Source organism: Polypterus senegalus, chromosome 5, assembly GCF_016835505.1.
Source record: "Polypterus senegalus isolate Bchr_013 chromosome 5, ASM1683550v1, whole genome shotgun sequence".
Lineage (NCBI taxonomy): Eukaryota > Metazoa > Chordata > Cladistia > Polypteriformes > Polypteridae > Polypterus > Polypterus senegalus.
Window position 1 is genome coordinate 2624596 of NC_053158.1, and position 24337 is coordinate 2648932.

Below are 24337 nucleotides of genomic sequence, written 5' to 3' on the forward strand. Positions count from 1 at the left end.
TGCAGACAATGCTCAGCTCTGTATATCTACAAAGCCCAACTCTGTCCTTCCTCCTTCCTGCCTCAATGACTGTCTATTTGAGGTAAAATCTTGGTTTTCTTCTAATTTCCTCCAACTCAAAACCCATAAGAAAGAGGTTCACCTCATTGGCTCCAAGTCTGCTGTATCCAAATCTAATAATTTTTCGCATAATATTGATGGTACATCAGTCTATCCCTCCCCTCAGGTTAAAAGTTTAGGGAGTTAGCTTTGATAGTACTCTTGTCTTTTGAATCCCATATCAATAATGTGACACGGCCATCTTTTTTTTGATCTCTGTAGCATTGCACGCCTGTGACCCTCCCTCACACTAAATAGCACCACCATCCTTACTCATGCATTGGTCATGTCCTACATTGATTATCGTAATTCTATTCTCTTTGGTCTCCCACATAAGCTTCTCCATAAACTCCAGTTTGTTCAGAATTCAGCTGCTCGTATTATAACTCAGACCTCTTCTGTGCAACACATTACCCCCCATCTCTTCAACAGCTTCAATGGCTTCCTGTAAAATTTCGCATTGATTTTAAAATTCTTCTACTTACCTTCAAAGCACTTCATAACCCTTGCTCCATTCTACTTCTCTGACCTCATACATGTTTATACGCCAAACTGTACTCTAAAGTCCTCTAAGTCTGGTCTTCTCATCACCCCACCTTAAGGGTTATCAATTTAGATTAGCTTACACTACATGACCTCAGGTTCAATTATTACTGCTGTACGGGTTCTGGGGCATTTAGTTGTAGTGGTCCTTGTCTCTGGAGCTCACTACCACCAAACAGTCGGGACACAGATTCCCTAGCTATTTTCAAATCTCGTCTTAAGACTTATCTATTTAGATTAGCTTACACTACATGACCTTAAGCTGTATTCTTATTGCTGTATTTTCAGTTCTATAGATATATGTATACATGTATTTGTACATGCAAGTTTTTGTTAGTTTTATGATTTTATTATCTGTACGGTGTCCTTGGGTATTTAGAAAGGCACCCTGAAATAAAATGTATTATTATTATTATTATTATTGTTATTATTAAAGAATATCGACGTGAAAGAAATATTCAAAGTAATTCAAAATAATATTTCCCCAACAACTGATTCATTAGAGCTGTACACTCTAAAAATATATATCTTGAATTGAAAAGCTACTTAATTAAAAATAGAATATATTCTAAGATCAAAGAAAAATGTTTTTAATAACCAACTTATTTTGATTTTAGCTTGCAAATAATTCAGCCCAACCCAAAATAAATTGTGTTCAGGATAGAAAATAAAAACAATTTCTCACATTTTTGCATGCATTAGGATAAGGAATTACTTGAAAGTTAACCATTTTTTGGGGTTCTTAATCAGTATTTTGTCGACAGCAGACTGTGCAATGCCCCTAGTAAGCATTTTGGGAACAATGTACTCTAAGATATAAGAGTATCCATGACCTCCATACTTGGTGAGTCGGTTTTTAGTGTGTACATCATGAGCAATGAGAAGTTGGTCTTCATATCCTTCATCGACTAAAAGACGAACACTAAAAAAAAGACAAGAGTAACAAAAATCAGAGGGTTAGACTTCTCAGTAGATGGCTGATTTGTACACAAATTAAAACTCACCTCCATACCATCAAATACTTAAGATATGTACAGTGCTGTGAAGAAGTATTTGTCCCCTTCCTTATATTTTCTAATTTGGTATGTTTATGACATAGATAGATAGATAGATAGATAGATAGATAGATAGATAGATAGATAGATAGATAGATAGATAGATAGATAGATAGATAGATAGATAGATAGATAGATAGAGTTACAATTTGGTATGCCGTTGCAGAATTTGGCATTGTAGGCCCTTACTGTTTTGAGGGCAGGGGCAACAGTCACTGTCACTTCAGAATGGCTGAAGCCCTTACGCAACAGTCACTGTCACTTCAGAATGGCTCAGAAATCGTCTCAAAGAGTGCATTGCTAATGATGGGCACCACCCATGTCTTGTGTCGTAATGAAATGTATTTTATCTTGTAGTGTTTTTGTAGAATAAACTTTTGAAATGTGGAACTTCTTTTTGGCAACCCTGCAATATGTGGTGATTCTAACCATGTGACTTTGGTAGGAACAATGACAAATGGATATCGGTTTGTGACTGGTTCCAATTGAGGAAATAAGAGGCTATCAGTCCTGTTGTATTCAAATATTAAAAATGCCTTAAAGTGTAAACTACTGGCACCTTTGGGTTGATTTGACCACAATCTGATTCATCTTATTCCCAGTTATAAGCCTGTTACCACCAAAACAGTGAGGAAGTAGAGTCTGAAATGAATCTGAATGACTGTTTCCAAAAGATGACGTGCAAGTCACACGAGGACAATAACGAGAGACTAAGTCACTGCATCACAGTCAATATTAACTTCTGTGTGGACAGAGTGGTCCTCTCAAGGACAAACAACAAGCGCTCGATTACTAAGGAGCTGAAAGGTCTCCTGAATGAGAATAAGAGAGTAACATTCAAGTCTGGTGCCAAAGAGGCTAAAAGAGTAAAAAAAACTCACTCAGAATAGCATGAACGATGTCTGGAATGGCCTGGACATCATTACTGGATTCAAACAATCCAGGATTCGGGTGATAGAAGGGGATGTGGACAAAGCTAATGCCCTGAAGCTATTTTTTATTAGTTTTCCCACCTACTGCCACCTTCTTCAAATGACCAGTCTCCTCACACCATCCCTACTACAGATAGATAGATAGATAGATAGATAGATAGATAGATAGATAGATAGATAGATAGATAGATAGATAGATAGATAGATAGATAGATAGATAGATCAAGAGCTCATACCATGTCAATTTGAATGGCCAGTGACAAGTCCACCTCTGACCATCAGTGTGGACTATTCATAACTGAAGACCAAGAAAGGAGAGAACTAAGGAAGCTAGAGTCAGCTCTTGAGCTCTTCAGGCCTGTGCTAACCAGCTTTGAGGTGTCCTCTGTCACCTGTTCAGTCTCGTACCTAAGGCTTCAGAAAGTACTACTGCTGTGGAAAAAAACTTTCCATATTGTTCCTGTTCCAAAGAATGCAGTCGCCTCTTCACCTAATGAGTACAGACCAGTGGCCCATACAGTATGTCAATTATCATGAAGACCTTTGAGGGCTGGTCCTGGACTATATGTGCTCCTTTTCTTTTTACTCCGTACACCTCAGGCAAGAAATATAATAGCAGGTGGTCACTCTCCGATGATTTTAAACCTACATGGTGTATTGATAAAGGGGGATGAGAAGTTTGTTTATTAATTGTCTGCATCTTAACATCAGCAAAATGAAGGAAATACTTATTCAAGGAGTGGCTGTAGAGGTGGTCCACTCCTACAAGTACTTGGAAGTCCACTTTAATGACAGTTGGACTGTTCTCAGAACACTGAGGAACCAAATAAGGACGGGCAGAGTAGATTCTTTTTCCTTAGGAGACTGTGCTTCTTTAACACTAGAATCCCTGAATCCTACAAAAAAACTTGGAATGCCGGGCCATCTTAAATTCCTTTGCACCTCTTCATCAGCGTTTCTTTTCTTATTTTTTGTAAATGTGTCAACAGCACATCCCATTCCCCACTGACCCAGCTGAAGTTCTTCAAGCTCTAGTCTGTTAATCTGGGTGTGAGGTATCTAGAATTGTATAGGCTAAATAATATATAATATTTGGAATACACACATTTCATGTGTGTTCTGTATCTACAACGATCTGGATAAATGTAGGATGACAGGAAATACGAGTCAAGAAATGTTGACCAGAGTTGGTGCTGTGGTTGATGCCTGCTCAGAACTCTTTGTTGTACCGGCAATCAAATATATGATGCCCTGTGACTGCTATCAGACTATCATGTGGCATTTGTGCTTTGACAACAAAGACACCCATGCAGAACGTGTGAAAAACAACAGATTGTTGTTGTTTAAGGAATTATGTATTTCAGAACGTCAACCTTTACTGCTCATCTTTGTCTACATTTTCAGAAATAGTACGGTCTAATCCTTATTTTTAAAGCACTGAGAAAGCAGATTCTCTCCCCATTTCTTTTTCTTCTCCATTTATCTTTATTCACTTATTAATTCATCTCTTTACTGTGATATATGGTCGACAGTCCATCCCAGCCAATACCCCCAAGCCACCAGATGGAGCCCTCCCTGTGATGTGGAGATGCCCCGAATTCCAGCAGAGCATCATGGTATGTGGAGTTTTAATGCACAACCCTGCTGGATAACGTCGGGACCGCTAGGGGACGCTGCAGGGAGGCCCAGAGACTTATATTTTCAATACAGCCCGGAGGTACGTCACAGTCACAGGGACAGAAGAAACAACGTACTTCAGGGTTGAAGAAAAGGAGTTTTCACCTGACCCGGAAGTGCTGGATAATCACATGGACTGAGGGATCAGAAGCACTTCCGGGTCAAGGACTATAAAGGACTGTGAGAGATCCCAGATGGGCGAGCTGAGTTGGGAGGAAGGGTGACAACGCGTCTGGGAGTGGAGGATTGGATTATTGATTATTGAATTGTGGGTTATTGTGTTTATTGAGTATAGTGGAGGTGCTTTGTGAACATTATTGTACAAATAAATTTAATATTTGGACTTTTATGTGGTGTCTGGCGTCTGGTCTGAGGGTTCAAGGGGACAACAGCGCCCCCTATCTGTCACAACTTATTTTTACTAGCTTTAAATTTTATTCTGCTGCCCATGCTCTCTTTTTTCGGGTGCCTGATTTGTTTTGAATCCTATTTTTGTAAAATTGATCTATTTGTATGGAATGATGTGTGACTTCAATAAAATCAATAATATTAAAAAAAAAAAAAACAACAGATTTGCTGTGCCCTTGGATATTTGGCAGCGTTTTGTTGAGAAATATTTTTGAGTTACAACCCAGGGCAACATATTACTGTTAATGAGCAACTGTCCCCAACCAAAGCCCATTTTCATTTGTTGCAATGCATCTCAAGCAAGGCTGACAAATTTGGCATAAAGTTTTGGATTGTGGCAGATATGGAGACAAAGCAGATATGCAATGCCACTCATTATTTAGGAGAAGATCCCAGTCGTCCCACAAGAGAAAGACTTTCCGAGGCTGAGGTCATAAAGCCGTTTCTGTACAAAGGCAGAATCGTAACAACAGACAACTTCTTCATTTCGCTTTCGCTAGCTATTGAACTGCTGCACTGCAACACAACTCTGCTTGGCACCCTAAAGTGTGATGGGAACTTCCACCTGCAGTTAAAGTCACTTCAGTATGCAAGCAATTCTCCATGCTAAGTGTTTAGATCTGGCAGTACCATGCTGATGGTGTATGCGCCCAAAAAAAAGACTGCATTCCCAGTACCATGCAGCATAACGTGGAAATTGGGCAAGATAGGAAAAAAAAAAAAAAAAACATGTTCAAATGACGTAGCATTTTCATGCATAGCTGTGTGTGTGTGTGTGTGTGTGTGCATGTGCGAGAGAGGCAGAGACAGATCTGATGTCGTTCAAATGGTTACTGGAATATAAAATGAACACTTTCGCAAAGGTATAATGAAATTAGTGTGCTTTAATTCAAGAAAGAAACTGAAAAACAAAAAATTCAAGTGACAACAAGATACCAAGACCATGATTCACCAGCGTTGGTGTGTCTGCTTGTATCCCTTCAGCGATATCTTTTACTGTTAGCAAAAATGTACACCGGGTGTTACAGACTGAAATCAAATGTATGTTTTTATTATATGATAGTAATAGTAATAATAGCAGCTCACTACTCAAAACAAAGAAAGCCTGGGCTCGAACCCACAACCTTTTGCTTACAAGGCAGCAGTTCTTACATTCTACACCATATGTCACCTTTCTGTCAACTGACATTTGGGCTTGGGTTTTACTCATTGACAGCAACTTGTAAATTGAATGATTTATTTTTTGTCGGTTATATTCTTGAGTAAAAGCACACTTGTTTTGTTAGACCTTTTGTGAACGTGTTTATTTGATATTTAGACGTCAGTCTTCACACATTATACACTTCACGACAGCATTCTGTCATTATTACTATAACATGAGTTTTAGTGATGTGTTCAACAATTCCTGCATCGTATTTCCTGTCATCCTTCATTTACCCAGATTGCTGTAGACACAGAACACACATGAAATGTATTTATTCCCAATAACGAAATATTAGTTACCCTCTACACCTCCAGGCACTTCACACCCAGATAAACAGACTTGAGCTCTGAGAATTTTGCGTCACACTACAGCATTGTCGGTTGGGGATGTGATAGCAGGCTGCTTGTGCTGACTGACGCATTTGCAAGACAAAGAGGTCCAAAGGAATTTAAGGTGGCCCGGCATTACGACTTTTTTCATCGGTTTCAGGGATTCTAGTGTTAACGTGGGAAGTGACATCCTTCACATCTTTTTTGACTCTGCGATGGTCAGTGCGGTTTTCTAATGTGCAATGTGCTGGGCTGTTAACGTCACTTCAAGAGGGGTCCACCAAACCAACAAGCTAGTTCAGTTATGGGATGCACTCTGGACCCCCTGGAGATAGACGTGGAGGAGAGAATTAAGGCAAAAACTGAGTGCCATTATGAACAATGCTGCACATCCTCTTTTTGACACACCAACACTGAGGACTTTCAGCCAATTAATCATTCAGCAGAAGAAATGCGGCTGGGGGTTCATCATACCAACAGCAGCATGCCTATGACAGCCAAGACGGAAGTTTTCTTTTTTAATTTTCTTGCTTTTTTAGTTATTCTAGTCCGTTTTCAGGCCATAGTATATGTGTAAATTTATTTATTGAGCCTCTGTAAAAAGCCACATTTCCCGCTTGGGACAAATACATCAAAGTTCTAGTTCATTTAAAATGAAATCTATGGCAAAATAAAGTGTGAATAAAGTAAATACATTCTGAATCTGCCATATATCTATAATTAATGCTGTATCATTTACATCATGTTTTGGGCTATCTGTCCACTTGAAAGGTACTTTATGGAATGAAGCTTATTTTATTTCAAGAGCACAGTGTGCTCCCCGGCTGAACTCTAAATAATAAAAGCGCAGTTTCACTTTCCACTACTGACTCACTGCATGACCACAAACATGTCGCTTCTCCTGTCAGCACTCCAACTGCAGAAATATGGTCAAAATGATATCTGGCTGTAGCAGTTTTTAAAGTTGCAAGGCCAAAAACAGTGTGAAATATAGAAATACTGGATCATGCACCATGCATTTGCATAAGATCAAAATTGCTAAAATACAAATAAAAAAGGTATAAAATAATCATTCAGGAAAGTTATTATTTACAGTAAATAAACTAAAGCCCCATCCATGAGAGGTAAAACATCTTATTTAAATCTGCTTTTCTGGGACGTTGATAAAATGGGGGAAATAAGTATTTGATCCACTACTAAATTTGTAAGTCTGCTCACTTACAAAGAAATGAAGAGTCTCTAATTGTTATGGTAGTTTCATTTGGACATAAAAGTTATAAACCCGGGGGAGTAAATGCTAACCTTACTCAAAGTTACTGTCTGCTTTTACATGCACATTTTTATTACTCTTTAATTTAATATTGTTTTTGTATCCATATACTGCTGCTGGATAATGTGAATTTCCCCTTGGGATTAATAAAGTATCTATCTATCTATCTATCTATCTATCTATCTATCTATCTATCTATCTATCTATCTATCTATCTATCTATCATATAGTGCCTTTCATGTCTATTTATCTATCTATCTATCATATAGTGCCTTTCATGTCTATCTATCTATCTATCTAAATTGATGTGCAGGTCATTGAGAGAAATAAGAATTTGATCCCCTACAACCCAGCCAGAATTCTGGCTCCCACAGATTGGCTGTGTGCCCACGTGGCACACAGATTACAATCAATCAATCAGTCCCAGATACTCCTGATCTCACCTCGTGATGTGTATAAAGAATCAGTTTCTTCCATTTCTGACCTCTCCACCACCATGGGCAACACCAAAGAGCTGTCAAAGGATGTCAAGGACAAGACCTGCACAAGGCTGAAGAAGGTGACAACTGTTGGTGCGATTATTCGGAAATGGAAGAAATATAAAATGACCGTCAATGGCTCTCGGTCTGGAGCTCCATGCAAGAACTTGCCTCATGGGTTGATGATGATCATGAGAAAGGTGATGGATAAGCCCAAAACTACACGGGAGGAACTTGTTAATGATCTGAAGGCAGTTGGGACCACCAAAGTCACCAAGAACACACTACGCCGTAATGGGTTGAAATCTTGCAGCACCTGCAAGGTCCCCCTGCTCAGGAAGGCACCCGTACAGGCCCGGATGTTCACTGCCGTTAATTGGAAGGGAAGAAATTGATTCTGTGGACAGGTGTGCTTAATACACATAACGAGTTGTGATCAGGAGTATCTGTGATTGATTGATTGTAATTTGTGTGCTGTCACACACGTGTGCATGGGAGGCAGCTGAAGGGCCTAGAAAATACTGCTTATACATCTGCCCGGGGGGGCGGGGTACGCTGACGCTCTTTCTGAGTTCTCTGCAGGTCTTACCCGGGAAATCCCACCAGGAGCCGCCATTTCCAGGAAGGACACATCACTTCCGGCCCCAAGGATGATGTCACTTCCTGTTCCGGCCCAGAGGACGACATCACTTCCGCCCTCTGTGCTATAAAGCACACTGCCTTTGCTCTGGCAGGCAGTTCTGTTTTGGACTCTGTTGTATAAACTGTTTACAATGCCTCAAAGACGTTTGCAGCCAGGAAACCGAATTAAACGGGTGGCTGCCCCAAACCTTTCCATGCCTCTGGTCTCCACTTATTACAGTGCCCACGTCAATCTGTAGGAGGCAGAATTCTGGCTGGGTTGTAGGGAATCAAATACTTTTTTCTTTCAATGACATGCAAATCAATTTATAACTTGTGGCGGATCGCCGGGGCCCTTGGCCGGCTGGGACGCTTCCTCTTTACATAGTCCGGGGGAACAAGCAGGGACTGAACAGTACCTCCCGCATTGCTCCATGGGAGATGGAGTTCTCTACAACCCTGTTGGGATCCGGTGGTACCACCAGGGGGTGCTGCAGTGGTTCCTGAGTAGGCGGCTCTTCCGCCACAACCTTAGGTGCAACCAGAAACAGGTCGTCAACCACCTGGAGCACTTCCGGGTGGGCTAAAAAAGGAGCCAGCAGCCACCATTCCGGGAGCCAGAGTTGGGAGGAGGGAGACAAAGCTGTTGGAGAGGAGTGGAGAAGAAAGAAGACAAAGACTTGTTGGTGTTGTGGATAGTGCTTATTGGGACTGTGTTGTGCCTGTGGGAACGGGGAAGGTGTTGCCCACAGGCGAAGAAAAGAAAAATAAAACATTTATTTTTTTAAACAGTGTGCCTCCTGCGTCTGTCTGTGTCGGGTTGAGTGCTGGTATAACGGCTTTCTCACAAACGTTTACGTAATGTGTTTTTTTGGTTGCTATTCTGCCTCTCTCCATTAAAATGAAAGTATCATAAAAATGTGAGACTGTTCATTTCTTTGGAAGTGTGTAGTGAGAGGTCAAGCAAAATGATCCCTTTGGGTAACTAAAAAGATTACAATATGCAAGCTTTTGAGGCAACTCAGGCCCCTTCTTCAAGTAGGATGTAATACATACAACCCTAACCCTAACCCTAACTCTAGTAAAACAGACATTTGAAAGTGAGCAAACTTACAAATTCAGCAGGGGATCAAATTATTATTTCCTGCACTGTAAAAGAAAGAAAGAAAAAAAAAAAACCCCACAAATATTGCAGTCCTTAGTGTAACGGTGAACACTCGTGTTAATTTGCACTGCCACGTCACCCCCGTCAGATGGCAGGACAGACTTCACAAGACCCTCGTTCTGTGTTACCTGCCGTTGTTCCCAATAACTACAAAGATCTAAATTGCAATCTGATGCCAGGGGCTGTTGGTATGTGTGATGTGAGTTGCCACACACTTGGAGAAATATCTTTACAGGTCAATAACCAATTAGTTGAACAGCCTTTTCAAAATGTACATTAAGAAGCCTTCAACGCAGGCCATTTAAACTGATTCAGGTAGACCATCAGAAGATGCTGAAAGAACCAGAGAAGTGAATGCTTTTCAATTAGATGAAGATTTAAAAAAGGCCTGAAGACAATTTTACTACAGTCAAGGCTGTATTCAGCTTTTTACTATTAACAAAGAAAGAAAATGCAACAGTGCAGAAGCATTACATCATTTAAGAATACCCAGGTGAGTGCCATGCCATGCCATGCCATGCAGAAGTGTAAAGTAGCTTCCAGGCTTTTGTAAAAGTGGGTGCATTAAGTTATCTAAATTGAAAGTAGATTTTGAAAGACACAGTGAAAGCAAATGTAAAATGATAATCCATAAACTAAAAGGCATGGTTCTTGAAATACTGCAATATTCCTCTGGCATCTGGTGAGTGACTGCTTTCCATTCTGGAAGGCATGAGGAGGCGGAAAGAAAATTGGAACTCTAAAAGATTGTGACATGTGGTGATGTGACACCACCTTAAGCATAAATGGTGGACTTGGATGACTGACAGTGCTGTTCTTGAAGAGTAAGTTCTGAGAAGCATGTATGGCCAAGAGCTATTATTCTATCATACCGTAATGACAAAATGAATATCCTCAGAAACTGGTTTTAAATAAACAACGCAATGCTGCCTGTTGTGGGATGGATGTCGAATACAACAGTTCATTAAAATGTCTCTCTGCTTCACATCGCGCTGTAGCATCATTGGGTGATAAAAGTGTCCTGCTATGGTTATGCTTGGCCCTCTGGTCAGAGCTAAATTACCTTTGGTGGGAGAAAACGTCCTACTTATGATGTAGAGTTCCAGCTTTAGTGGTCAGGAGGTCATCCCAGTCTGGCATAACCCATTTTGGCCACCTCCTTTTAATTAGACTTTCTGCTGCTTCATCCTGCACAACAGAGCGTCACCCTAACATTTTAGAGTCAATAAGATTTATCCATCTGTGAAGGAGGACTTCATTAGTTCAGTTTTAGATGCACTGTTATAGCATCTAACAGATAAACAGAAGATGAATTCAGAAAGGTGGCTGCATTTTTATTCAACGTATCGAGTTTTGTTTTGCGATTTTCACACCAGCGAAGGTTCACCCCGGCAACTGTCATCTTTCTGCCTATGGACTTCGGATGGCTGCCATGAATTTTAGATGGTGGCCTTGTGGGAAGAAGGGAGGCATACTTGTTGGGCAAGTGAACTGCAGTGCCCCATACCTGTAGGCCATAGAGTAATTATAGAATGATGAAAAACAGGCAGCTTCACTGATGTTGTCAGGTTAGGCATGCCGAGAGTATGAAAGCTGCCAGTGCGTGTTAGATGGAGTGGTGGCTCTGTTGCTAAAGATCTGTGCTGGTATCTAGAAGGTTGTTGGTTCAAATCCTTTAACTGCCAGAAGGGATACTACTCCGCTGGGCTCATAACATTAAAATGACTTTACAGTAGCAGACCCTGTGCCCTGACCCCCGAAAGTCACGCGAAAAATCAATTTCCCCTAAGGGATTGACAAAGAACATCAAATAAATTTAAAATAAATGTAGCACAAGAGTGCCAGTAGAGTGTCTAACTGGCTCCATCAATAACCATGGGAATTTGTGAATTATTGGCCATTGTTCGGGAAATATAAGTAACCGCTTTTAATTAGGGAGTGCGCTCAGGTGAAGCAATTTATTATCACATAATTGTGTGTGCCCTGATTAAATTAAAATGAACACTAAAATCACCCAAATGGGTCTGATTAAAAGTTACATTGAATTCTGGGGCTGATAATATACTCACAAGTGGACACACACGGGTTCAAATTAAGGGCAATTAAGGGAGAGTGTCTACACCTGTAATCTCAAACATGATTTTTCAAAGGTTACGGAGAAATATTTTTTAAGCTTTTCATTGCGTGGATATGTTTGCCTTACAGAGACTAGAGAAGCGACATTCTTCACCTGATTATCTTAAAGAACCTTCTTTCAAATATTAAAGCGGTGTGCTGATTCCACACTGAAAAATGACCAGAGATAAACACTAATTCAGCATAGCCTTAAAAGATCACACTCACGCCTATAACCGACTGCAGACCTGTCATATTATAGTTTGAAGATCTAAAGACAGGTGTAACAGAGCACACAGGAAATACAAGAAGCCAGTTTTTAACTATTTAAATGAATGTCTCTGTGCTGTTGACATTTAAGATGAAGCAGATTACCAGAAGAAAGTGCCATTTAAGCGGAAATTTTTCTTTCAATTAAGCAAACGTAATTCCAGGGATTTCCCCTTAATTGAACGATTGTAGACCAAACAAACTTCAGTGAACCCGTCAGGACTGTAAACTAAAATGACAGTACTGTCACTCCAATCGATACAGATAAGAGACGGAAGGATGCCAAGTTAAGTTTTTAAGTTCTGGCAATGTATCTGATGGACCAGGAGATGTTGGATTGAAGGTTACCATATATCTGTATAGGTAAGCGCCCATATAATTAGAGACATTACTCTATTGGTATGGTTTAACCAGGGTTTCATTTATCACTTGATGTGTTATTCTTATGTATTGTTACATATTACTCTGCATAATTAATCATGTTTTGTGTTGTTATGTTATGAATCTCTTTATTTACTTGCTGTGTTCATATGCTTAATTATATGCTATGTCGTTTGAAGATAGGATTTCATGGAGCGGAGCCAAACATGATGTACAGAATGAGGTCCAACTTCTGCTTATACATTTCCAGGCCTGCAGATTGGCATCAAGGTTTGGAATGGAAGCTTTCTTTGTAAGTACGTTTGTTGCATTTATTAGGTTTTTCAGATTGTTTTGCTGTTGCCCAGCACTGGTCACCTCTAGGTTAGAAATTGTGTTATGTCTGTTATCTATTCTTGTTCACTCAGACTTGAGCACAGAATTTGACACCACAGACCACAGTATCTATATATATAATTCACTAAGGCAAGACACCCATGAAAAACACGCCAGAAGGGGCGTGGATTCACTAAGCCACTGACAAGTAAGACACCTATGTGTCTTTTTTATTTTTATTTTTAATAAATTTGCAAAAACCTCAAGTAAACTTTTTTCACATTGTCATTATGGGGTGCTGTGAGTAGAATTCTGAGGAAAAATGAAAAAATGAATTTAATCCATTTTGGAATAAGGCTGTAACGTAACAAAATACGGAAATACCGATGCGCTGTGAATACTTTCTGGATGCACTATATATATATATATATATATATATATATATATATATATATATACTGTATATAATTTTTAATGTAGGTAGATCATTTCGACCTGGTCATTTTAAAAGTAGCTCACAAGCTGAAAAAGTGTGGGCACCCCTGATGTAGTTAGTTGCGGTAATAAGAGCGTAGAAAGCACAATGTGTCCAGCGTGCAGTAATCTAGGTAAGAGCGCACTTTCGTGCAGAGTGCGGCAGCTGCAGGTTCCATGAGCCACTACAGTAATGTCAATTCACAGACTTATTTCATAAGAATCATCATTCATAAGCTGAAAGGCACGTTCTGGAAAAAAATAGCGTGACATAGTCAAATGGCCGGTAATTCGTACCATCCACTAGCACGCCGTGTCGTTTGATGAAGTCCAGTAGCCAGCTTGCCTACCACAGATCTATGTCTGGAAGTCGTCCCAGGGTGAACTTTGCTGCAGGTTCGTCAGCTGCGCAATCAGCTGGGGACTGATCAGCTGATGCAGGTACCTGACTTTCAGTTTTGATCTCCAGGGGCCTCTTGTATAACGGCATGCGAAGAATTCACACTATAACATGGCTTACGGACAAAAGCAGAAATGTGCTTACGCACAAAATAATCCAGATGAATAAATCTGTGCGTACACCAACTTCCACGTTCTTCCGCTACATACAGTGTGAAAAGTAACGCTTGTGCACGTGCCTGCTGTCCCACCCCAACTCCTCCCAGAAATACGCCTCTTTGAATATGCAAATCAATACAAATAGCCCGTAAGCTCAGCCTTCTGTGAAGAGGCAATGGCAAAAGCACGAGGGAAAATAGAAGAATTTCAATGAATACCAAGTGGAGGTAAAGAAAAATGTACTATTTGTTGGTTTAAACGGTGGTATAAACAACAACGGGAAGTTGATCACGTGACACAGCGTGTCAGAGAAACTCGAAAAGCTCATGTTCACAAAGTCGCACAGTGCCGGAAATAAAAAAGAAGTTATCAGATATCAAAGTCGGCGTGAAAAGGCGAGTCGTAGCCCAATGTCTGTGTGTCACATGAAAGCTTATTAGGGTACAGAGAAAAAAAAAAAGGCACACAGTGGGGAGAAAAATCATGAAAAGTCAACTTTAATCTCTAAATTTCCACTTTAATCACATAGTTTAGTTTGTCATTAAAGTAGAACATCATAAACTTCATCTTAAAATCGTTTAATTTACTAGTTTCTCAATCCCATCATAACTAAAGTAGCACGTTAAATGCTTTGTTTTGTATTTGATCTTCTATCTGCCCTGTGTGTGTGAATCACTATGTGCTTCCGGGCTTTCTCTTCCTCTGACAGGACACAGAATCCATTACATTTGTGATATTACAGCTCTCTGAATAATTTAAATACTGAGATGTATACGTGATATTATTTTCATGATGATAGGAGTTAAAGCATGTTATTAAACATGGGAATTGTGATTGTTCATGTCTCATGCAAGATGCTTCCTGCGCTGTGTGCGACCTTCAATGAAATGCTTTATTGTAACAGTACTATCTCTTTCATACGTACAAACCTCCAATTCCTGTCCTTACTTGTCTTTCTCCAAATACCCAATCGCCACACAATCAGCTCTGTAATAGACGCCATCTGTAACAGAACACCGATTCTTAAGCACATTGAAATATCCGTATCTGTAAGCTGAACAGAGTGCCAGCAGCTCGCTAGAACACCGATTCATCAAAACTATTAAGGCACATTGAAATATCTTCGTAGTAATGCGATGTTTAATTATTCTGTCCATCTATCCTTCCAGTGTCGCGTAACAGCACCAGCAAGAATACACTGCGCAAGGCAGGAACAATCTGTGAACGGAGTGCCAGCAGCTCGCTGGGCAGACTTAAAAATAAAGTGGTAGTTTAAGTGTAGCTGAGTAACCTTACTGTGTTGTTAAAGTTTTATCTGTATAATATAATAAACATATTTTGCTGCATTTCATCCTAAAATGATATTGTCATCATATGTAAATATGCTCTTTATAAAGTGGCTCAGGTTGTACAATATTATAACTGTAGTGCAGGTTTACAGTGACGTGATTGTACTAATAAGTACAAAGCCTTCTACAAGGAGCACTTGATGGACTGATTGACTGTGTTTAGAGCTCTTGGGATGAAACTGTTTGTGAACCGCGAGGTCCGTACAGGAAAGGCTCTGAAGTGTTTGTCATATGAGAGCAGTTTAATAGACAGCATGGCTGAGGCAGCGTGTGCTTGATACTGTATACTGATAATTCTCTTTCTGATCAGCTGCTGCTGTGATTCACACTCAGATACAGTGATATAAACACTCCGAGGGGTGCAGTGAGAGTAATATAGAAAAAGATGATTCAATGAGGGATCCGAGGTGCAGTGAAAGTAACAACGCTAAAGCAGCTGTGGTATTTAGAATAGTTTGACCATTCTCTGGTTATTGTTACAGGTTATTTACAATCAGATGCATTAAACTACTAAACAATATGTGGTTAATTTCAGTGTATTTATAAAGCCGCGTCAGGGATGTGGATCTAAAAATGAAAGGATATCTACATAGGAACAGTAGCACTGCTTTGACGCTTTTTTGCTGCCAGTCTGCAAAACTGAACAGTGAACTTGTGTATGACAGGGTATGAGCTACCGTGGACATGTACATGGCTTTATGGCAAGTTTAGGTTTTATACATCGCGATTTGAACGTGGAAACGTTCTTACGCAACATTTTTGTGTGTACGCACCATTTATACATGAGGCCCCAGATCACTTGCATCAAAATCGGAGTTCAATAAGTCAAAGTCTGCTGCAGCAATAATATGCGATAAATAAATACACAAGGAGCATTCACTTTGCTCTTTCGCCCAATGTTAATGCCATGCTAGACATTGTTTACTCTACGCTACTCACGCACATGCCGGGATTCGATGTGAAGTCAAAGAGTCTAACGGTCCTCCTAGCAAAGAGGGTCTATCTATAACGAAATGGCAAGTTTTATTGACATTTATGGCTTTTTTTTTTACTCCCTCTGCACCTGGAGGTTGACTTTAGTCGACATCTGCTCTCAACCCCCTTGTGTTGACAACAGTCCACATCTACCCTAAAATGGTCTGCCACGGTAGCATATTATATAAGAAGATGTTATATAAGCTTGTACATTATGATGCTTACCAATCTTATTTGGATTTCTTTTCTTGCAACGTCATTCTTTGACATCTTGTAAAGCACGTCAAGCTAAATTCCTTGTATGAAAATGTGCTATAGAAATAAATATTGTTGTTGTTGACATCCTTTCTCCCCAAAGATATATTTAAAAATTTTCTTGGCCATCACTACAAACTACTCAGGGTAAGCAACAAATAAAAAAATAAGTATATATGTTATTTCAGTGGGGTATTAGTTTAGTCATTCAGTCAATCATTTTCTGACCATCTTTTTCATGAACTGGATCACATGGGTCCTTTGCAGCCTATTCCAGCTAGCAGAAGAGGCAAGGATAGGAACAAACCTTGGACAGGGTGCCAGTCCATCACAGGGCACACACACACCCACGGGCCAATTTAGGATCAGCCAATTCACCCGACCTGCATGTGTTTGGACTGTGAGAGGAAACCAGAACACCCAGTAGGACATGCAAAGTCCACAGAGGGAGGACCTGGGACTCAAACTCTGGAGCTACATCTCTATCACTATGTGCCTGTCCACCCACTAAGGTCCTCTGACTCTGGTAATCATGTTGTGCCCCACACTAATCTACAATCCATGGGTGACAGCAGGGCCTTCAGCTGTATAGCGCCCAGACTCTGGAATGACCTGCCGAAATTAATCAGATCAGCTGACTCCATGAACTCTTTTAAAACTTATCTGTTCAGGAAGGCTTTTAGCTCTCCCTGACTTTATTCCCCTTCTCTCAGTTTACCTCCATGTCAAGATGCTCATGTAACCTGTGTGTGTGTGCAGACCATCAATTATGTTGTCTGTTAGTAAATTCGGAGAAGAAACCTATCTTACTCTTCTTTATTTATTTTCCTGGTTTATGCTATATACTGTATATCCTGCCATTCTTTCTTAAACTCTGTAAAGCGCCTTGAGCATGGGAAAGGCAATATATAAATAAAATGTACAATGGGTGACAGCAGGGCCTTCAGCTGTATCATTTTAAGGGAAAAATAGATTCAGAATTTCAGTGCCCAGACTCTGGAATGACGTCTGGGGACCGAGGAGACCAGTTTCTCAAGTTTAGAAATAGGAAATTAATCAGATCAGCTGACTCCATGCCAAACTCTCTTTAAAACTCATCTGTTCATCTTGTTGAAGGCTGTTAGCTCTACCTGAATATATTTTTCTGACATGCCACACGCACTTATTCCCTTTCTCTCAGTTTACCTCCATGTCAAGATGCTCATGTAACCTGTGTGTGTGTGCAGACCATCAATTATGTTGTCTGTTAGTAAATTTAAGGGCCGGAGAGAAGAAACCTATCTTACTCTTCTTTATTTATTTTCCTGGTTTGATATTGTAAAATGCTATATACTGTATATCCTGCCATTCTTGCTCAAATTTAAACTCTGTAAATTTGTTGACACCGTGAAATTTTGAATCAACATATTTTTCCTTTGAGCGGATTAAACGTTTGGGAAAGGCAATATATAAAGTGTCCCAAAAATGTATTATTATTTATTATTATTATTATTAATATCACTACCACTGCAGCACTGTGCCACCCCAAATAAGCTGGATAACATTAGAACCAAATATATGGTAACTGTGATTCACGTGTTGCTTCAAATGAAAGTGTTGGTCAGCTATTTAGATGTTAATAAACAGACATACACAATGCAGTCAACGTTAATTTTACGTACCTTTGAATTCTCTGATTGTCACACGGCATATCCACATCTGGCCTGAAATGGTAGTTTAGCATTTCTGTTCCAAAAAGATCATACTCCACGTAACTTCCCAGCTTTGCAAACTCGAGCAGTTTCTCCTTCTCAAAAATAGTCCTAAAAAAAAAAATGCAAATGTATACATTAGCACCGAGCTTTGATATTATCATGGGCTGCTTTAACTTAAGCACGAACGTAAGTGATTGATGAAGCAGATAAAACCAATTGGTCTGTGTCTCTTTCATGTTAAGGAAATATCTGTTACTGTCTCATTGAGATAGCTAAATGATTCCAGGGGAGAAAAAAAAAGCAGTGACATTAAGCTCCCCAGAAAATATCGTCCTCTTCAATTCTCTTAATCACTAAAGGTCAGCTCAAGAGAGAAAATGAAACGCTTTTAAATAAAGGTAGAATTTTAATGACAACAAAGTGACATGCTGTAACTGTTTCAGACCTACTGCAGAAATTACGCCATGGGTTTAAAATGTCACGGATTTCTAAAAACAGCATCTATTGATTAAAACAAAATGAGCGGATTTTGAAACTTTTTGTGCACATCGCCTCTATTTTCATTTTCTGTTATGTGTGAAGAACTCCCAATTCTTACCTGTCCATATGGGACATTACAGTTTTGGAGAGGTCTCCCCGCCTCTTGCAGTATACGGACCACTTCAAAAGGAGCTAAATCATGTCGACCAGGGTGGATTATCACTGGACATCCAAGTTGAGTCTGGGCATGTGCGGTGGCCTGCAGGACCTTCTTTTCACTGTCGGTTATTGGCCAGGATGTGCCAATTTCTCCAATCACTCCACATTTAATATCTGTGCCATCCGCACCATGAAGTATTTCATCAATGATAATTCCTGTAAGCTAGAAGGATTAAAAAAAAATGTAATTATATATAAAAATCACCAACACTGTAATTACATGTGTTTAACCAGCCTGAGGAAGCCATTTGTCCTTGTCTCTCAGCATTGTATGTAAAGCAGCTATCTGCTTAGCAGGAGCTGCCAATGAATTTCACACTGACGAGATTAAAGAGCCGAGCACAGAAGAGAAGTACAAGCAGCGCAGGCTCGTCCGCGTATTAAACATTTACTGCGAGTCAGGGAGGCACCGACACTTGTGAAGGGAGAACCAAAATGGACTGATATCGTTGGGTTCTGCTGATGTTATTTAGTTTCTAACCACTTTATTTTCTTGTCTGTAAAAACAACTCTGTGCCTTTATGTAAACTGATCATATAATCTGTAAAGTTTTGTAATTACTGAAAACATGTGCCAGCCAGATAGATAGATAGATAGATAGATAGATAGATAGATAGATAGATAGATAGATAGATAGATAGATAGATAGATATGAAAGGCACTATATGATAGATAGATAGATAGATAGATAGATAGATAGATAGATAGATAGATAGATAGATAGATAGATAGATAGATAGATAGATAGATAGATAGATACTTTATTAATCCCAAGAGGAAATTCACATTGTTCTCCCCATCCCTGAGTTTGTAGAAGAATCCTCAGCTGTGGAAAACATCTTGTGTGGTCCGAGTGTCTAAGATGGGGCATTCCAGTAACACCCAGTTGCTCTTTCCACATACATCATAAAGACCTTTGATAGGTTGGTCCTAAAACAGCCGGATTTTACAACATCTGGATTTCCGGCAGTTTTCCTATCCTGCACGTGCTCTCATGTACTGTAAGTGCTCCACACATCCTAGTCCCACGTGGACAAAGCCAGCACCACAGTCAGGGTTATGGTCTTTGATTTTTCTAGTGCCTTTACCACCATTCTACCTTAGTGACTGGGCAGACCATCAGCCATCCTTTTCACTGAGATTGTTCAACACGACATCAAGTAATGACTTGAATGTCAATCAAGTCCCAATCTCCACTGCAGCGTTTTGTAATTGATTCCATGCGTCTGTGGTTCTTTACATGAAGAAAACCAACAACATTTATTTATATAGCACATTTTCATACAAAAAAATGTAGCTCAAAGTGCTTTACAAAATGAAGAATAGAAAAATAGAAGACACAAAAAATAAAAATAAGTCAACATTAATTAACATAGAATAAGTAAGGTCCGATGGCCAGGGTGGACAGAAAAAACAAAAAAAAAAAACTCCAGTCATCTGAAGAAAAAAAATAAAATCTGCAGGGATTCCAGGCCATGAGACCGCCTGACCAGTCCCCTCTGGGCAACGTTTCTAAGATTTGTGCAAAACCTGCCAGGCCTTTAATAACTTCTTGGGCACGGCCATCAGGAGTGTGTCCGTCTGCGGCGAGAGTGTCGACCTTGTTGTGAGGTTTACTTACCTTGACGGTGACATTCATATCTCTGGTGACTCTTCCTATGAAGTCAGTAGACGGAATGGGAGAGCATGGGGGGTCATGAGGTCAATGGAAAGGGGTGTGTGGCTCTCCAGATATCTATGCAAAAGGACAAAGGTCCAAGTCTTTAGAGTCCTGGTGCTTCCCGTCTTGCTATATGGTTGCGAGACATGGACGCTATCCAGTGACCTGAGATGAAGACAGGACTCCTTTGGTACTGTGTCTCTCCGGAAAATCCTTGGGTACTGTTGGTTTGACTTTGTGTTGCTCATGGAGCCCTGAATGAGGCACATTACCTGCATTGGGAAGGAGCGTCATTTACGGCACTACAGCCATGAGGCACGCTTCCCCGAGGTTGATCCGGCTCATAAAATCGTCATTGTTAGGGACCCGAGTGGCTGGACCAGGTCAAAGGGTCACCCACGTAACACCTGGCTGCAGCAGATAGTGGGTTGTTTCCGGAGGGTGGAACTGGACCGCGTGTCTGCCTGAGGAATTGCCAACCGGGATCCTGAGTTGTTTCATCATGTAGTGGGCTCCCCAACTTGACTTGACTTGACTTCCTTTAACAAGTATCCAACTGTGTCCCAGTGTTCTTACTGTGGAATGTATTTTAATGTAACAACTGGGATCTATGGTACCAATTCTTTTATAATTTTAAACCCTCTAATCATGTTCCCTCGTAAACCTTATTTTGTTTAAATTGAAAAGCTTCATCTCTTTGAATCTGTCCTCATAGCTCAAACCTCCTAATGCCGGAAGCAGTCTATTTGCTCTCCTCTGGACTTTCTCTTGCGCTGCTAAGTCCTGAGGGACCGAGTTTAAGAAGCACTCATCTTAACCATACAACTGGTGTCCCTTAGCATGTGGTTTACTGTTAAAGAGAAAGAATTTGGCTGGATCAATAGAATCAATGCCTTGAATGTTACAGACCAGAGAGGAGTCTCCATGCTCCTGTCTTCCTTCAAGGCTTCAGTGCTTCACAATTCACTTTACTCTGTCAGACAGGAAAAAGCACCTCAGGTCAAGGATGCAGCTTCTGGTGTTGTGATTTGTTTTCACATTAATTTCTTTTTACATTTCGGACTTATTTTTTTTTTATAGGTAAACTGTTTTGATGTTCTCAAATTATGTTGCGCCTTGTTGAAATCTTTAACTTTCTTAATATTTGCAACTGATTATGAGAGTCCGGGTCAGCTCCACACTCCTGAGTTGATTCCAGGAGTCTCTTGAACCCAGAACCGTCGAGACGAGCCAGGGCAAATGAAGACACGCTGTCAGCAAGGGATTGGTACAAAGTGAAACTGTGTTTTTATATATATATATAATATAAAAAAAAAAGTGTCCCAAAAAGTGATGTGCAGCAGTAAATAAAATAATAAATAAATAAATAAATAATCCATAAAATCCAGAGGAGCTTGAAGGGTAAAAAAAAATTCTACAATCCAAATAAAACAGTCGCTCAATTCCAAGTAAAAGCACATCAGCAGTAAGTTCAGCCATATCATGTCCTTCAGCACTCACCCCAGCGAGTCTTCCAACGGGTAATACTAAGAACATTAACTTAGACTCTCTTTCCTCTAGTAATGATTCCCTTATGGGCATTGATAATTCATCCACTCCCGAAGAACTGGTCTCACTCTATAACACTGGACTTAATGGCATTCTTAACTCTGTCGCTCCATTAAAAACTAGATCTGTGTCTTTCTCCTTTTCTGCTCTCTGGTTCACACCTGAACTTCAGCGTATAAAAGCCAAAGGCCGGCAACTTGAACGGTTGTATAAAAAAACTGGATTCTTTGTTCACAAAGACATGTACAAAAACCATACACTTTATTACAAGGACTGTACTGCCCAAACTAAATCTAACTATTACACTCTCATTATTTCTTCCAATGAAGGAAACACCAAGTCATTGTTTTCACTACTTAATAATCTCACACAACCCCTGGATTCTTTACCTCCTCACCTTTACTCAACTGATTTTTGCAATTTCCCTTATGTCCTTTTTTAATGAATGATTCATCAATCTCTCTATACGGATTCCTCCAGTACTTCATTTGAATTTCTACCACCAGCTTACTCATTTTCCTCTTTTCAGCTTCCTACCTTCTCAGGAATCTCAGATCTCGTCTGTAAGTCTAAGCCATCCACCTGTCAGCTGGACCCCCGCCCTACAGTCCTGGTCAAAGCCTGCCTCCCCTCTCTGGTCCCCCTTATTTCTGCTATAATCCGCTCTTCTCTCACTACTGGTACTCTTCCTTCATCTTTTAAAACTGCGGTTAATAACCCCAATACTGAACAAACCTGGTGCTGATCCGACTAATTTCAATAATTTTCATCCTATTTCTAATCTACCCTTCATTTCCAAAATTCTTGAAAAAAGAGTGGCTATTCAACTTCACTCTCATTTATCTCAAACTAATCTGTATGAACAGTTCCAGTCTGGTTTTCGTCCCCTCCGCAGTACAGAAACGGCACTTATAAAAATTATCAATGCCCTCCTTATGGCAGCTGATTCTGGTTTAATTCTTATTCTCATCCTTCTTCATCTGAGTGTGGCCTTTGACACTCTTTGTCACACGACTACCTCTCTGACCGTACTCAGTTTGTTCAGTTTAAAACTTTCACATCCCAACCCACCGCTGTTACTTCAGGTGGGCTCTGTCCTGGGACCCCTCTCCTTCTCATTATTTACCTCCTTCCCCTCGGTAATATCTTTTGTAAATATAACATTAGCTTCCACTGTCATGCTGATGACCCCCAGCTCTACCTCTCTAGCAAACCTACTGCTTCCTTTCCACCCTCCTCACTTACTGATTGCATAGCAGAAATCAAATCCTGGTTTTCTTCAAACTTTCTTAAATTAAATAACAAGTTAAAAAAAAAACGGAGGTTCTCCTCATTGGTACAAAATCCACATTATCCAAAACCGATCATTTTTCATTTGTTATTGATAATTCCTCTGTCTTCCCTTCCCCACAGATGTCATCCTTGACAGTACTTTATCTTTATAACATCTCCCGGTCTGCATATTTCCACCATTGTAACGTTAATCGTATTCTCCGCTCCCTCACTCCCCACACCACTGCCATCCTCATTCATAGCCTTGTCACTTCTCGTCTCGATTATTGCAATTCCCTTTTCTTTGGTCTTTCTTGCAAATCTCTTTATACTGGTCCAGAATTCAGCTGCCCGCGCGTATCATTACTAGACCCCCTCTATTCATGTATCACTCCCGTCTTGCAGCAGCTTCATTGGCTTCCAGTTCAGTTCCGCATTCAATTCAAAATTCTTCTGTTAACTTTTAAGGCTCTCCACAGCCTCGCCCCTCCATATCTGTCTGACCTCCTCCAGGTTGCCATTCCCTCCCGTACCTTCAGATCCTCTTCCTCCATCCACTTGACTGTCCCCTTCGTCCATCTTAGCACCATTCAGTTGCTCTGCTCCCCAGCTCTGGAACTCACTACCACCTGAGCTTAGAAATATTGAATCATTTTCACTTTTCAAATCTAAACTTAAAACTCATTTGTTTCAGACTGCTTTTTCTCTTTGATTACAATTTGCTCTGTTTGATTTAAATTTTGTATTTTACTTTTGTTTATAATCTGTGTTTTGCCTGTTGTTTGGTGTCCTGGAGTGTTTAGAAAGGCGCCTACTAATAAATAAAATGAATTATTATTATTATTAGGGGAGATACTGAGAGCTACGACCACCTCTCCTGACTCCTGTCCCTCCGGCCTTGACGCACATATCCAGACCTCTGGTCATTCAATATGCCAATGTCAAACACAACCTGGATGCCCGGGAGGTTTGTTCGCCATCCCCATTCCT

The 24337-nt window shown here is 40.2% G+C and overlaps 1 protein-coding gene across 1 annotated transcript in view; it reads right to left on the bottom strand.

Annotated features, from left to right (window-relative positions):
* Positions 1-1216: 1216 nt before the first annotated feature.
* Positions 1217-24337, bottom strand: part of pter (phosphotriesterase related) — a 125794-nt gene continuing 102673 nt past the window's right edge. Inside the window, 4 exon segments of the mRNA XM_039754278.1 lie at positions 1217-1564; positions 18136-18276; positions 18767-18805; positions 18807-19030. Of these exon segments, the coding sequence (XP_039610212.1) occupies positions 1354-1564; positions 18136-18276; positions 18767-18805; positions 18807-19030 (615 nt within the window). The 3' untranslated portion in view covers positions 1217-1353.